The following is a 17,533-nucleotide window of genomic DNA, read 5'->3' on the forward strand; positions in this document are numbered from 1 at the left end:
TTCTCACAACCGGCGCATTCTCGAACGAGATCATGCAAATTAGGTTTCTACATAATACATTAAATCTGATTGGGTGCTTCGCCGGCGTTGAAAATAACAATATCTGTGATTGGTTCACATTTGCCTGACGTAAAAGGTCAAAGGATAACGTATATATTTTTTTAGAACAAGAACGAAAACTCTGGCCACTGGTTTGTCGTAACGGTATTAATTATTTTCTCTCTGTTATATACCCAAACATTATATATTTATTATTATCATATACGGCTAAGTGTGTATTTCTTTGAGTGCCTATGTTTTTCAAAAATATATTTATTTATTTTAAATGATAAAACGTACGTTTCTGTTTGTATTATAGAAACAACAGTTTTGGAGATTTAAAAAAAATTATAATAATAGTCAAGATATATTAATTAATTTTAATTCGTAACTTTGTATATATCAGAAGGTACGGAGTGGAAAATTTACGTACCCTAAAATCTTGTAAAATAACGAATATATTTAATTAATGTATATTTATGTTACTGTTACTGCAGATAAATGTATATTATATTGTTATTTTTGCTCTGCCCATATTCGGGTGTTATGCAAATTTAATTAATGTATATTTATGTTACTGTTACTGCAGATAAATGTATATTATATTGTTATTTTTGCTCTGCCCATATTCGGGTGTTATGCAAATAAATTATTCTTATTCTTTATAAATGTTTTAGACAGATTATAGAAAGAGAACAACTACCAAAAATTACTCTCCTACCTTTAATTGCCGTTAGATTTCCTCCAAAGTTTGTCCAGACACAAATCGCAAAAAACCCACTACAAATATACAGATTCCACACACGAGACTGCAACGATGTCGCCGATATTGTCTTTGCTGAGATTGCATAGGGAAAAATACATGCAGTTTTCTGCCGTCTGCCATGTTGCTTGTTTATGGAATACTCTTCAAGAGGGGTGAAAGCCTCCAAAGTATGTGACACCTTTATTATGAAATCGATGATCTCTAGTGGTATCATTAAAATAATAATAATAATAATAATAATAATAATAATAAAATAATATGACATCATCATGTTTGCTTTTATATCATAACATGTTATGAAGTTGTTAGATTAAGTCCTATCCTTTCACCCCTCTTGAAGAATATTCCATAAAAAGTCAAAATGGCAGCTGATACAAAATTACATGCTTTTTTCCCTATGCGCTCTCAGCGAAGTCGATATAGGTGACATGGTTATCATCTGATATGTGGAATCTGTATCATTGTAATGGTTTTTTCAAGATTTGTGTCTGGACAAACTTTGGAGGAAATCTAACATCAATTAAAGGTAGAAGAGTAATTTTTCGTGGTTGTTAACAATTTGGTTCGGACAATAGGCCCATCCTACAAAAAATTTCTTCTGTAAATAATTTCAGTTTGTTTTGACGTAAGAAAAAAAGTAAAAGTGTTTTGGAAATAACACATTTTTAAACATTTTGGTGTGGAATTTAGAAAACAATCGGCTTCGAAATAAATAACTTGTAGTAAATTCCACAGTATGAAAATGATTATATTTTAATATTTGTGTTTCATGAAAAAAACATTTTATTTTTGTTTTATTGAAGAACATTTAATAAGTCCACATTAAAACTAATTTTGCTCATGACCAGTGATAAATTGTGATGAAAATTATATATAGAACAATGTAATAAACTGTCAGTGCTCCCTAGGCCGTTTTAAACCAGCATATATATCAGGTTTGGATGGGGTAATGTTAAAGGGACATGCCCTAGTTTCAGCCCATGAAAATTAACACTAAATTTAGTTAATCTGCAAACCTGTAACACATGTGGATAAAGTTACAATTGAGTGAAACATGAGTGAAATGGTGAAATACCCTCTAAAAATAGACTAAAATTCGACTCCATAACTGTTACTTCTTAGACGTACGTGCGTTTTTAAACATATGAGATATGAATTTTGGGATATTAAAAACACCAGGATGGCCAAAAGCACTTCGAATATACGGAAATGGATAATCTAAAGAATAAAATCTAAGTAAAGTATGATTTCAGTTATCAAAAACGGCTCTAATAGTAAAAAATATGCCTTAGTGTTTAAAATCTAGGGTCCCTTTAAAACATTTTTTTTTTTTTTTTTTTTTTTTTATCTCACTCCAAGCGTCTAAAGACATTTCCGTGCAAAACTGACCAACTATAGGAGACAGGTCTGCAGGACAATCAAGAAAGAAAAATTAATCAAGGGTTTTATAAATAATGGACGTTGTTGACTAAGTTTTTGATATAAATGTACATATACCAAGTCTCTATTTATTTATTTATTTATTTTATGTTTTTAATTGTAAGGAGAACATTTAGTTATAAAATGTAATTAATCTTCACACCTTAATTACATATTCGACTGTTTAGATTTAATTCTAGTTTCAGTTTGTTTCGTTTACAGTAAACGTCGATGTGTTTTTAAGTAAATGCTACTATTTGAGATGTAACGTTACACCATGTCAGAGCTGCGAAATCCAAGCTTAACTTCCTCAGCTCCACTGGTGTGTGTGTGTGTATGGTGGGGGGGGGGGGGGCATTCACCCCACTTTTCTCCCCCACCATATTTTATATTTGCATGTAGACCCATAATACAACTTATAGAAAGTTTGGATGCTCATCTCCATATAAAGTCCTAGCTACGCCAATGCAGCCAACTCAAGGCAATTAGATTTATTTTCTAACCGCACCACAACGGCCCTAATAATGAGCATTTTAGCAATCGTAGATCTAGGTTAGATTGCCCCTTGTTGCGTTAAGGCCGTTTTCTTTGAGCACGCGCGGTTTTTGTCGATAAAGATACGCTGCTACTTAAAACCATGAATTGATTTTCATTTAATGCGTCCATTTTCCAAAAACAAAATACCCCGAACACTTGGAAAATGACCCTTAGACTCTTTATTGGTGTTAGGGGTAAAATACTGATCTTTTGAAAAGGAAAAAAACAAAAAGCGGATTTTTTTTTTTAACTCAAGCACGCTGTCCTGGACACCCATCAGCTATTTGGAACTGTCTGTCCAGTGGGTTAGTTTGTTAGTTGTTAATGGTTAGTGAGAGAGAAGAGGGTGTAGTGGTCTTACACCTGCCCACTGAGTCGTTAAAACTCGCTCTGGATGGGAGCCGGTATCGGGCTGCGAACCCAGTACCTACCAGCCTTATGCCAAACAGCTTAACCACAACACCACTGAGGCCGCTTAAAACTGCTGTGCAGAGGCGTGTGTGTGCGTGTATGTGTATAATTTGTGTCTTTTCTCAATATATATTTACTTGTGGAGCATATAAACTTCGGTCGGCAGTCTAAACCAACCGAGCCTGCTAAAATTCCTGCTTCTTGTCCTACCGTGACCAGTTAATCATCGACATTTCCTGATCTGGGACCTAATTCACAAAGGTCTCTTAGGCTCTGTTAGACAACAAAGCATCATTTCTGCCAATCTGATTAAAATTAGCTCTACTGGGTCTAGCCAGTAGATCTAACAGCATTGCGTGTACTCCCATGTCCAGGTGACATTTCATCTATAAATAACAATTTAAATATCGACCAATTACACTTCGCCTTTTATAGCGTTATTCGGAAGCATACAAATTCTAAAAATATCGGGCGAGACTATTTATGCAATAGGCGAACTTGTTGGTCTATTTCAGCATTGAAAAAACAGGGGGGAAAGTGCAGTAATAAACTTTGGATTGTATACTAGTATAAAAAGATTTTATGGCTATACCATCACGGTTTATTTTTTCGTCTTGAAACGAATTTTATATTGCAATTAGTTTCCGACATACTTCGGGGGGGGGGGGGGGGGGGGGGGGCGGGCACAAACCATTTTGTAATCATTATTTATATGGAGTAGGAAAAAACCCACTTACATTTTTGTCAACTGGGGGTCACAGGTTTCCTCGAACCTCCCCCACCCCGTTCCTACGGTCATATATTCATGCTAACCTTGACGGCGTGTTTATTATTCTCCCAGTGCTGGAGCAAATGTTCACATTCGTGCAAAATGAGATGGCCTGAAACCTTTTCACCATGTATTTCCATCATATTACCCACACTATTAGTTGTAATCCATTTAAAATGCATAGTGATTCATTTGCAACCCTGTGTAGCTATTTGGCAGTACCGTAATGCTAATATGAATAAATGTTGTTATCCAAATTCGGGCAGTTTTGTTTAATTCGTGCAAAAACAGCCTTATTACAAAAATGGGAGCCCATACGTCTATGCGTGCACACACACTCACACGTGTATATTTACGCATGTGTATATTGAATTGTTTGATCAATATTCATCAATTTCTGTTCTTACATTTTATTGCAGATACTACCCTTCGAAATGATTCGAGTGCCAAGTACCAATTTCATCTGCCGTTTCAACAAATCTATAGTCGTTTCACTCCAGCCAAAACCGAATCCAAATTTATTGAAAGTTCCGTCCATTTTAGAACATTACGTCAAATGCTTCTCATCAACTGACCAGAGATGGAAATACGCCCAATACAATAAAGTCATGAATGGTGGTGTACCGCCGCCTTCAGCAGCTGTTCCATTTAGAGCCATCTTTGAAAGGCAGATTTCCACTGAAGATGTACGCGCAGTGGCTCTGAACATAAAGGATGATTTGAGGCATCTGACCTCGGCACCAAAGCCAGCACTGGCATTAGGCGCAGCCGTACTGGCTCCGATCATGCTGCCGTCAGCGTACATGGTGATGGGTGGTGTGTACTGTCCATCGTTGGCCTTCCTCCAGTTGGCCTGTGGGGCCGCTCTCCTGGCATTTCACGGTGGAAGCCGATGGGGTCTTCTGCTCTCCAAGAACGGTAGTGTGGACTGGATTAATGTCGCACACAGCGGCGTGCCCACACTTGTAGCCGGAAGCGCACTCGTGCTGCCGACATCACTCTCGATGCTTGTCATAATAGGTGGTCTGGCGGGATCTACGTATTTTGACGCTAGTCACCGTGGTTATCCCCCTTGGTTCAGAGCAATGCGGATCGTGCTTGGTGCTGGAGCAGTTGTGTCCATAGCAACTGTTCTGGTTTGTAGTCTGCTTTTGGAAACCAGCTGCAAACCAAAAAAGAAAAAAACTTGTAAATGTCTTACAGAGGATACGGAGACTACTGTTTCAAAAGTCGCGAAGGACAATGATATTTATTCAAAATGCAAGAAGGATAATACTAACACTCTTTCAAAATATTTCAAGGATAAATTTAATGGTACTACTGTTTCAAAAAGCAAGAAGGATGATAGTAAATGTACTACTGTTTCAAAAAGCAAGAAGGATAATGGTACTATTGTATCAAAATATGAGAAGGATAATGTTCTTACTATTTCAAAATGTGCGAAGAATAGTGAATCTACTGCTGCAAAAAGCACAAAGGATAATAGTGAATCTACTGCTTCAAAAAGCACAAAGGATAATAGTACTATTGTTTCAAAAAGCACAAAGGATAATAGTACTAAGCCTACTATTTCCAAAGTCAAAAAGGATAATGATACTACTGTTACAAAAGTCGCGAAAGGCAATGATATTGATTCAAAATGCAAGAAGGATAATGCTACTACTTTTTCAAAATATTTGAAGGATAAATTTAATGGTACTACTATTTCAAAAAGCAAGGATGATGGTACATGTACTACTGTTTCAAAAAGCACGGATAGTTGTACTAAGCCTACTATTTCCAAAGTCGCAAAGGATAATGATACTACTGTTTCAGAAGTCGTGAAAGGCAATGATATTGATTCAAAATGCAAGAAGGATAATGCTACTACTTTTTCAAAATATTTGAAGGATAAATTTAATGGTACTACTGTTTCAAAAAGCAAGAATGATGGTACATGTACTACTGTTTCAAAAAGCACGGATAGTTGTACTAAGCCTACTATTTCCAAAGTCGCAAAGGATAATGATACTACTGTTTCAGAAGTCACGAAAGGCAATGATATTGATTCAAAATGCAAGAAAGATAATGCTACTACTTCTTTTTCAAAATATTTGAAGGATAAATTTAATGGTACTACTGTTTCAAAAAGCAAGGATGATAGTACATGTACTACTGTTTCAAAAAGCACAGATAATTGTACTAAGTCTACTATTTCCAAAGTCGAAAAGGATAATAGTACTACTGTTTCAACCACCAAGAAGGATGATGGTATTATTGTATCCAAATATGAGAAGGATAATGTTCTTACCATTTCAAAATGCGCAAAGGATAGTGTATTTACAGCTTCAAAAAGCGCAAAGGATAATAGTACCACTGTTTCAATAACCAAGGATAATTGTATTAAGCCTACTGTCAAAAGGTGCTAACACTCTAACAACAAATGTGTGCCAAAATAAACTTTAAAAATACAAAGATGATGTAATAGTATATATGACTATTCTAAAGAAATTATCAGTTATTTTCAAATATTGCAGAATAAGTGGCCAAGCAAGATTGTTTTGTATTTTATAACAATTTTTTACTAACGAAAACAAAACATTCTTCCATGTTATTTTATAATTTAGCTTAAGCCTATTTATTGTTTTATGCTTTGTTAAATAGGTCTGGTATAACCAGGTTAACTATATACAGTGTATAATCTTTTTTATTATTTTATTTATCAGTATTTTATTTATTTATTTATTTATTTATTTATTTATTATGTTTTTAAAATTTATTTTGTCATTCATAATTAAGACCTATAGGAATAGGTTGGTTTAAAATGGGCAATAATGCTCGAATTTGATTTTTGAGAAGGTGCATAGTTTAAAAAAAAAAAAATTCAAATGACAAAGATAAACTGGCGTTTTTGTTATTATTTTTAATAATTTATATTTGTAAGCACTTTCACCAAATTTCTGTACATTGAGTAACCAGTACATACTGCAAATGGGGATTAAACTGCTAAGGTAATGTCACTATTTTATATTTTTATTTTTATTTTATTTTTTAATATTATTATTATTATTATTTGCTCTGAACACATAACTTGATGGTATAGCAGATTTCCTTGCACTGTGGTTTTATATAAATAATATTTTCATATACACGTACTTACCTTTTGTGACACCCAATAGCCGAGGTGTATTTTTGTACTGGAGTGTCGTTAAACATGAATTCATTCATTCAGTATAGCGGATTTAAAATGTTCCATATAACGACACTGAATATTGTTTTCGTCTAAACAACAGGGTCCTAATAAATATGCAAACAGACAACAACAACAACAAAAAAAATCAAAAATCGACAAAAGGATATAAAAGCATGAATACTGTCAAAGTATGGTATATATTCTAGCATCACGAGCAGATATCATTTTAATCAGGGATGCACCTCTAAATGTTTATATTAAAGTTTCATTAGTCCTTGAATGTTACAATATATATTTATATGCCCCATGAATAAACTGCTAAAATGATACAGCGTTGTTTGAAATGAGCATATAATTTGTATTTTCTATTAGTCTAAGGTATCTCAGAAGTATATAATACTGTTCAATGTAAAGTGAAAATTAACTATTGGACAGTTGATGTCATTCCTTATTTTGGAGATCAGTGTAGATTTGAATGTATGCACTGATTGAAGTCTGAAACTGATTTTCAAATTGGGGCCCAGTTGTTCAAAGCCTAGTTAAATTAACCCTGGGTTAGTCTAATAGTTTCCTTTTAATTATTTTTGCACAAATACAAAATAAACTTTAGACTTGATTATGTATGGATACCTTTGGTTGTTCTACACCATGTTTCAACATTATCTTTTCAATTATTATTTATATTGATCCAGTCCTTGGTTTTGAAAATTCTGTCTGTCTGTCTGTCTGTCTGTCTGTCTGCCTATCTCTCTCTCTATTTGTCTCTGGGGCGGGACGTAGCCCAGTGGTAAAGCGCTCGCTTGATGCGCGGTGAATCTGGAGTCGATCCTCGTTGGTGGGTCCATTGGATTACGACTAGTATACCAAAGGCCGTGGGATGTGTTATCCTGTCTATGGGATGGTGCATATTTAAGATACCTTGCTACTAATGGAAAATGTATATGACTATATGTCAAACTTAACAAATGTTTGACATCCAATAGCCGATGATTAATAAATCAATTTGTTCTAGTCGTGTCGTTAAACACAACAAACTTTAAATTTGGTTATAATTTAATGATCGCAGAGATGAGAAAAGAAACACACTGACGCCACTTCATTATCCACTTTTGTTCTTCCTTTTTTATTTAATTCAATTAATTTATACATATTTTTGTGATTATCTCAGAAACAGTTTATCCGAGTAGCACATGTAGCACGTGCTACAGGCCCCGCGCCCCAGGAGGCCCTGCGGTGATGTGTACATTTATTTTCCCCATGTCATTTCCCCCCTCTCACCGAGGGGGTTGCAAAATATATATCCTGGGAATGGGTCCTCGCTGTTATTTGTGCTACAGGCCCCGCGTGGCGTACTGTATTGGTGCAAACCCAGTAGGCCTACCAACTATTCAAGCACCGTGAAGCACGCTGTACTCCGCTATCTGGGTTCCATTTTACAAAGCGATCTTAGCCCTAAGTTCACCTTAAGTGCACAGCTTTATGCTTCGTAAAACGTGGCCCAGGGCCCAGTAGGGCCTCCACGAGTCCAGAATATTGGACTTGAGTACTCGACACTTGCAGTAGATGGTAATAAAACTAAGGAATAACATAAACAAGCATTATTCATCTTAATGCCAGCGCTGAATATGGATGCAAAATCATTGTATTCCACACATTCGACTTTTGTTTTCCCTCCATGTCTCATAACCTTGTACTGTAACCGGTAACGAGCATATGGCAATGACGTAAACAATATAATTAAATGAAATTTCTCTTCCTTAAACGGGTACTCGAGTCCTGTGAACGGATTAGAGTCTTGCTAGACTCGACCCGTGCCCGAGTACATGAGTACTCGTATATACCCTGGCTGGCAGGACAATAGATTATAGTGGTTAGTGAGAGTGAAGTCGGTATAGTGGCCTTACACCCACCCATTGAGTCGTCAAAATTCACTGGCTGGCAGCCGGTACAGGGATGCAAACCCAGTATCAACCAGCCCATTGCCCTTATCGCCGCTTTCTCCCACTCCACTCCACTCAGCACCCCCGCCTTCTTCACATTCAACCCATTAGCGCTCCAATCTAATTAAAATTAGCTCCACATGTAATAGTGGAGCTAATTTTAATTAGATTGTTAGCGCCCTTACCACCGCAAAGAGGCGTAATTAATTATATTGTAACAGATTTTCGTTAATTTGCCGTTTAGTAGGCCTATGCTATTTAAGAACATGCACTGCATTTGTTAAAGGGACACCGGCCTCGGTGGCGTCGTGGCAGGCCATCGGTCTACAGGCTGGTAGGTACTGGGTTCGGATCCCAGTCGAGGCATGGGATTTTTAATTGAGATACCGACTCCAAACCCTGAGTGAGTGCTCCGCAAGGCTCAATGGGTAGGTGTAAACCACTTGCACCGACCAGTGATCCATAACTGGTTCAACAAAGGCCATGGTTTGTGCTATCCTGCCTGTGGGAAGCGCAAATAAAAGATCCCTTGCTGCCTGTCGTAAAAAGAGTAGCATATGTGGCGACAGCGGGTTTCCTCTAAAAACAGTGTCAGAATGACCATATGTTTGACGTCCAATAGCCGATGATAAGATAAAAAATCAATGTGCTCTAGCGGCGTCGTTAAATAAAACAAACTTTTTTGTTAAAGGGACATTCCCGACTTTGCTGCATTGTAAGATGTTTCCGACTAATACAATATTTCTACTATTAAATTTACATATTAAATATATTTTCTTGTTTAGAATATCAGTGTCTGTATATTCTATGTGTTTCTGATCCTCTCAATATTTGTAAGAAGCCCAAACTGGAGTTTGTCTTCAAATAATTTCGTACGTACGAAAAAATCTTTTTTAGGAAATAAAATGAAATTGAACCTAGTACAAATATTAGAACGACCTGAAACACGTTTAATATACAGCCACTAATATTTTATGCAGAAAAATATACTTGATATCTAATTACAATCGTTAAAAAGTCTGTGTTAGTCGATAACATCTTAAACATTGCAGCAAACTCGGGAATGTCCCTTTAAATTTAAATCGTAGAATGACTCGACTAGTAGGTACCGGTCACAGACTATGAAACTGACGAGGACTTAAATGACAAACATAAATTCGAATTCCTTCTAACATTGTCTACCCCCCCCCCCCCCCCCCAAAAAAAGAAAAGAAATAACAAATTTAATTAAAAAAAAAATTAAAGTAAAAATAAATTAAATTCAGGAGAGTATATTTTAAAGTTAAAGTTTGTTTTGTTTTACGACACCACTGGAGTACATTGATTTATTAAAAATCGACTATCGGCTGTCATACACTTGCTAATTCTAACATAACCTTAGAAAGAATACCCGCTATATTGTTCCATTAGTAGCAAGGGATCTTTTATATGCGCCATCCCACAGACAGGATAGCACATACCACGGACTTGGATATACCTCGTTTTACAAACCCCTGGATCATTACTGATATTTTTGCCGGCCTCGGTGGCTTAGTGGTTAAGCCATCGGACTACAGGCTAGTAGGCACAGGGTTCGCAGCCCGGTAACGACTCCAACCCAGAGCGAGTTCTTAAGGGCTCAATGGGTAGGTGTAAGGCCACTACACACTCTTCTCTCTCACTAACCACTAAACAACTAACCCATTGTCCTGGACAGACAGCCCAGATAGCTGAGGTGTATGCCCAGGACAGCGTGCTTAAACCTTAATTGGATATAAGCACGAAAATAAGTTGAAATGAAATGATATTTTTGTGGCAAATCAATCGGATTAATGACAAATTATGGGCCTCCTCGGTTCAACATTTGTAACTATTTGCGCGTAGTAAATAGTCTGGCCAGACTTTGCCAAGGGACATAAGTTTTACAGACTTACGCATTACTTCCCTTGATCCTTATTATTTAGGCTCAGTGTTGATAACATTATAATGGGTATTTAGCAAATAGTTCGACCAATTATGGACAAATTTCTTGTTAAAAGTCGTGTCAAGTCCATAACTAATAATGACACAAGCCCTAGAAATAAACAACTTCGGCAGACTACAATAGAATCTCTGCAGGTATATGAAAGGTTACTAGTTATTTCGTACCAAAGTCATTTCGTACCATCCATTTCGTACCATAGTTTATGATCATTTCGTACCATAGTGCTTTGATCATTTCGTACCATAGTGCTTTGGTCATTTCGTACCACAGTCATTTCGTACCTTTTTACCATCTTGTACCATAATGTTTGGTCATTTCGTACCATGGTAATTTTGTACTCGGTATCTTATTTTTGTCATGGTGTGCCACTTCTTATTTTTATTGTTGACGAATAAACGTTGACTTGTAAACATACCTTGTAACACACGGTCTTTGTGGGTAATTAAGGTTTTTCAGAGATCGGCTTGTCTTAGAAGATCTTGATATGTTATTCTAGCACAAGGTGCTCGTTGGTAATTAAAGCGACATTCCTGATTTGCTGCAATTTTTAAGATGTTATTGACTAACAGAGACTTTTTAATGATTGTAATTACATATCAAATATATTTTTCACCATAACATAGTGTCTGTATGTTAAACTTGTTTCTGATCGTTCTAATATTGGTACTAGGTTAAATTTTATTTTATTTCCTAAAATATATTTTTTCATACGTATGAAATTATTTGAAGACAAAATCCAGTTTGGGCATCTTACAAATATTAAGACTACCAGAAATACATTGAATATACAGACACTGATATTCTAAACAAAAAAATATCTTTAATATGTAAGTTTATTCGTAAAAATATTTTATTAGTCAAAAACATCTTATAATGCAATAAACTCGGGAATGTCCCTTTAATATAATGATGAACGGAAACCTGAGGAAATGAAAGTAATATATCATCTTTTTCTTGTTCTTTCTTTCTTTCTTTATCAAAGGGTGGGGCTTCAGTATAATTGCATTAGCCTAATGTTTCTTTTTTAAACCAGTAATTCGACATTTTACTATATATTATTCAACTAAGCTGCACAATAAATGATTGAGGTATGAAATGACTTTGGTACGAAATGATTTGGGTACAAAATGGTAAAATTGGGTATGAAATGACTATGGTACGAATTGACTGGCTACCATATGAAATATGTTGAACCGAGGGGGCCCATAATTTGCCATTAATCCGATTGATTTTCCACAAAAATATCAATAATGATCAGAGGCGGATCCAGGGGTTTATAAAAAAAGGTATATCCATGTGCTATATATATATATATATATATATACTCGTATATATATTTTGTCAGGGAGACGTATAAACATGAGAGGGTTAGAGGGCACTGCAGGTTCTATGTACCCTGGACTGATCACAGTGATACCAAGATAGCTCCATGACAGCAAGCATGGAGCATGGCCCTGTCAAGTAATTCCATACCAAAATGGAAATACTGCATATTTATTTCATCATGATCTATTTATGTTTGTGGTTATATATCTATATAATAATATAATCATTTGAGGGTACGTAATAAATCAAAAACAGATCATAAGTGTTCCTACTAAGTGTTTATGGGTTTTAAATGTTTTGATATTTGGACACTACATTTCATCATTTTCCACAAAGTTAAATAGCATTTCTTTTACTCTCCTCTATAAAGATATATCCATTAATTTCTAAGATTTTAGGATGTGCATTTTTACTCTCTCTCTCTCTCTCTCTCTCTCTCTCTCTCTCTCTCTCTCTCTCTCTCTCTCTCTCTCTCTCTCTCTCTGTGTGTGTGTGTATATATACACATGTATATTTTTTTTCCTGCTTATTTCACAGGGTGTAGTTGTCATAGAAGATATTATGCGACATAAAAGTAAGCTGCAGTTACCAAACCAGTCCAAGGATGTCATCATCGAGAGTCTAAAAGAACTGAGTAAGAAGATACCTCCAAGGAATGTGATGCTTGATACAAACATAGGTATTTTGTCCAGGATATTAATATATACATATGCTTGTATTGTACAAAATATATTCAGTAGCGGATCCAGGGGTGTTTGTCCAGGGGTCCGGACCCCCCCTCCCCATTTTTTAAATTCGAGCATGATTTGTTCAGCTGTAAGAGGTGCACTGTATAAAAGGAGTGATCAGTCATCACATTTGGAGCCCCCCTTTCAGAAATCATGCATCCGTGCCTAATATTCAGCACTAGTTTTGTAGTAAAACACATCATGATGTAATTAACCATTATTGGGTGATTTGGGGATTTTTTATGTCTCTTTTTTTTTTTTCTTCCAATAATTAATAAATGACCAAAAAAAAAGTCATCTCAGATCTGGAATGTTACAAAATTGGACATGACTGCCTGTTTCTTAGTTATGACTACAATTTTTAAAATTTTCCTCTTCAAATTTAATTCGGATTTTTAATTCATATGCTTGATCTTGTATTCAAAGATTAATATTTTGTTCTTAATGTTGTAGGTAAAATTGTGAATAAATATAGAAAACACACTGATAACGAAATCTCAACATTAGCCAGGCGAGTTTATGTCAAGTGGAAAAATCATTTCCAAGACCATCTTGACCGACCGAAGATTGAGGTCAAATGTGATGCAAAAACAGAAAAAATGAGAGCTGCAGGAAAGCGTTTTTTGTCAGATGCTTTGTCCCTTGAGGTATGAACAAGGCAAAAAAAGAAGGTTTTATGTAACCTGGTGTTACTAGTTAGACATCAACTTTAAAATAAATATATGTTACAGGTGTGGATTGGGGTATGTGTGTGGGTGGGTGGTGTGTGCTGGGGTTGTACAACCAGTCCCTGAACCTCAAAGAGCCCCGAGTTAATGTATGAATATGTATCTTTTTAACTGAGGTAGATGTAATATTGATGATAGGGGGCGGGATGTAGCCCAGTGGTAAAGTACTCGCCTGATGTGTGGTCGGTCTGAGGTCGATCCCAGTCAGTGGGCTATTTCTCATTACAGCCAGTGCACCACGGCTGGTGTATCAAATACCTTTGTATGTGCTATCCTGGGGCCTAATTCACTAAACTCTCGCAACTTTGCGATCTTGCAGTGCAATGATAAAAGACTTGCAAAGAGGATGCTTTGTTGTCTAGCAGACCGTAAGAGAACTTTGTGAATTAAGCCCCTGATCTCTAGTTGTGTCATTAAACAAAACAAACTTTAACTTTAAAATAAATTCAGTCTCTGCTTTGAAAATGGCTCAATTCCTTGGTCATTCAAGTGGGTTGGTGATGGACTGGCATACCTATTCTCAATGAGTTGACCATCACGTTCAGCTATGAGCTTATATTTCACTCTGTGCTAATGATAAATTGCTTCTGAATGTTTTGACATTTACAAAATGTCTGATACTACTAGCAATGTTAGTTTTCACGTTTTCGTCTCAAAAACTGAAGCGTCATGAGTAACTTAGCCAGTATCAGACAGTGCAGTAACATTTCATAAATGTTTTATTTATTATTTCCCCGTGGAGTCTGTCATAAGGTTTATAATTTTTTTTTAATTTTCAGCTGACACATCCTCTCCCTGATGCCATTGAGAGAGAAACATTCTACTCCTGCAAACGACTCATTAACTCCACCTACAGAAAGACAATGAGGACTCTGGTCTTCACTTTAAGGCACACTGCAGACGTGAAAAAATCTGTTCTAAACTCAGAACTAAGTGTGGAAGACTTCGTTAAGAAGTACAAGAAGTGATGCATGTTTCAAGGGATATAGAACCAGTTTTTAACTTTCTACTCGAAGTATGAATGAAATGAGAAAAAGTGATTTTAAAACTATTTGACGTTATTCGTACAGGAAATTAAATATGTTTTTATACTTTTATATTTATGTGTATATATAATTTCTCTTTTTAGTGAAAGCTATGATATAATTAGTGTTTTTTTGTGTACGATTAATGAATTTCCTGTTGCACTCCGATTTTATGTCATATGTCAAGCTCTATGTATGTTGCACTTTTAAATCATATCCAAATTCTTACCAACAGTATTTATGACTTTATTAGATCATTTTCCTGAGGTGCTTGGGTCATAAGATCGAACCCCATCGGTGGACCCATTCTCTGATTGGAATCTATTAAAGGCTGTGGTATGTGCACTCTTGTTTGTAGAAAAGTGCAGATAAAAAATCCCTTGCTACTAATGGTAAAATGTAGTGGGTTTCCTTTAAGATTATATGTCAAAATTACCAAATTATCAAATGTTTGACCTCTAATAGTCGATAATTAATAAATCAATGTGCTCTAGTTGTGTCATGAAACAAAACAAACTTTAACTTAATATCCACTTGTCCTGTAGGACATGTGCCTCTTCATTTTAAGTTGTTGATGATTAGCTGACTTATCCAGCAGGACATATTATTAGAACAACTGTCCTACACCCAAAATTTTTATTTGAATTATACAAATATCTTTATTTTTTAAATATGTATCATATTTTTAATTAATAAATATATTTTTAACATTTTATGTTATAGTATTCTGTTGTTTTAGCTAAGGGCATGTCTAGGTTTTTATGGGAGGAGACATGATGATTTTAAACATGGATCTCTTGAAATCTTGAAATCTACCAGTCAGTTTACAATTATTTGACCTGGCTGGTGCTTATAAAACTTTACAGTCTAGACTCAAGACTAATAGAGTGAGACATTAATGTCATGACAACACCATACAAAGTGCATGCGTGTGACGTCATTTGAGATTGAGTCTGGACTCTAAAAGTTTTATAAGCACGGGCCCTGGTGTACAGTTATTTCACATCGGTTATCTAAAGAATACTGGTTTACACAAGATATAAAAACTTCTACATTTAAATGTACAGTATAGTCAAAATAATTTTCATTAGTACTTTATGAAAATGACCTTGGGGAAAATGTGACCCGTCATCTCAAAGATAGGAATCAGACCTGGTGTTACCACCTCCTAGATCTGCCCCTGCTGAGCTGCCCATTGTACTAACACATTCTAGAAATGATTGGTGTTTTTGTAATCAAAGATAAAATTAAACATTTAGATACATAATGGCACAAAATCCAGTAGACACACCAGGTGTAAACAGATCCATAGGAAGAATTAGTGAAGGGGACACCTCTATATATTAGGGAGTTTATAATTTATAATGAGTAATTAAAAAAGTCTGCAAGTTTTTGAAGCAGATAAAACAAAACAAAAATTTTACCTTCAGTACACAACATAAACTAGTTTTGTACAAAATTTAAATGTTCTACAGTGCATAGTGTTTTTGTTATTCAACTTCTAAAAGTGGATATGTTTTTTTAATCACCCAGAAATAGCCAGAAATAGATGGGAGGAACATCCCCCTGCTGTTGGTTCCTATGGGCCTGATAACATATTTAAGATAAAGTTTCACTTGCCTTAAAAATCGTGTTAAACGGTAAATGTTAAACTACAACTATTTGGTGTTCCAACAATTGTTATTTCAACACTTGGTTGAGTGAAAGAAGAAAGAAGACCACTTGAATTTCAAGTTATTAGTCCCCTACCAGTCTGTCCGTCGATCCATATATAGTTTTCCAACTTTTTTTCACAATGCATCAAGATATTCAGCTGACATTTTAATAGCTTTATCATGTACTGTTACTGACCAAGTTTCATTTTCATGGTGATTTACTCATTTTTATACGCCCATGGGTTGTATTATGGGGGGGGGGGGGTGTGTGTCTGTCTGTCCGTCCGTCCATCCGTGTACCTGTTAACATTTTCTTGTCCAGACCATATCTTTCATACAGATGCATAGAGGACCATCAAACCTCACATGTAGGAACAACTTGTGATGGTGGTTAGTCCAAAACAAACTGTTCATCCATCCCATTGCAAAAATTTAACATAATTAGAATTGAATCATACCCGCAACATTAATATAGATATGGTTTTCCATCAAACTCCTCACCAGTACTCTTGTTCACAGAGTTGTGGTCCTTGAACGTATTAGATAAAAAAAATGTTTGGGATGGTAGGGGGCATGAATTATTTTGTCAGTACTTTCAGAATGCCTGTTAAATATATTTTGAGGATCAAAAGAAAGTACATGTATACTGTAACATTTGTATGTCAAATCGCACATTATAGCCCTAGTGCTGCATAAGAATTGTGATGTACATATTTGATGGTAATTATTATGTATTCATTGTTCATATATCACCAAATGATTATACTTTGACATACAACACTTGCATCAACTTGTGTTTTGTGTTGTTTTTACTGTTTCTAAAAACTGTTGTTATACCTTTTGTTTATATTTGTAATTAATAAATATATTTTTAATATTTTGTGATTTACTCTGTTGCTCTGAAAGACTCGAATGAGACAATTTACTATGGCCAAAGATAACTAGGACTGATGTAGCAAGCAGTACTCCACACTCACTTTCATTTGTAACATTTAATTTGCTGACAGATCTTTTAACACAAATAACCAGTAACATACAGGGATGTGAGAGGGACT

The 17,533-nt window shown here is 35.5% G+C and overlaps 2 protein-coding genes across 2 annotated transcripts; both read left to right on the forward strand.

Moving 5' to 3' along the window:
• Positions 1–77: 77 nt before the first annotated feature.
• LOC121375571 (TRIO and F-actin-binding protein-like) lies at positions 78–7,442 on the forward strand. Its single transcript, XM_041503087.1, has 2 exons — positions 78–204; positions 4,361–7,442. The coding sequence occupies exon 2, from the start codon at positions 4,376–4,378 to the stop codon at positions 6,347–6,349; it is 1,974 nt and encodes a 657-aa protein (XP_041359021.1). The 5' UTR covers positions 78–204; positions 4,361–4,375; the 3' UTR covers positions 6,350–7,442.
• A 3,509-nt stretch (positions 7,443–10,951) lies between these two features.
• LOC121376169 (transcription elongation factor A N-terminal and central domain-containing protein 2-like) lies at positions 10,952–15,536 on the forward strand. The gene is made up of 4 exons (XM_041503978.1): positions 10,952–11,150; positions 12,880–13,021; positions 13,524–13,717; positions 14,578–15,536. Exons 1-4 carry the CDS (start codon positions 11,049–11,051, stop codon positions 14,764–14,766), a joined length of 627 nt encoding a protein of 208 aa, XP_041359912.1. The 5' UTR covers positions 10,952–11,048; the 3' UTR covers positions 14,767–15,536.
• The last annotated feature ends 1,997 nt before the right edge of the window (positions 15,537–17,533 follow it).

The sequence above is a fragment of the Gigantopelta aegis genome, chromosome 6 (genome assembly GCF_016097555.1).
Source record: "Gigantopelta aegis isolate Gae_Host chromosome 6, Gae_host_genome, whole genome shotgun sequence".
NCBI classification, from domain to species: Eukaryota; Metazoa; Mollusca; class Gastropoda; order Neomphalida; family Peltospiridae; genus Gigantopelta; species Gigantopelta aegis.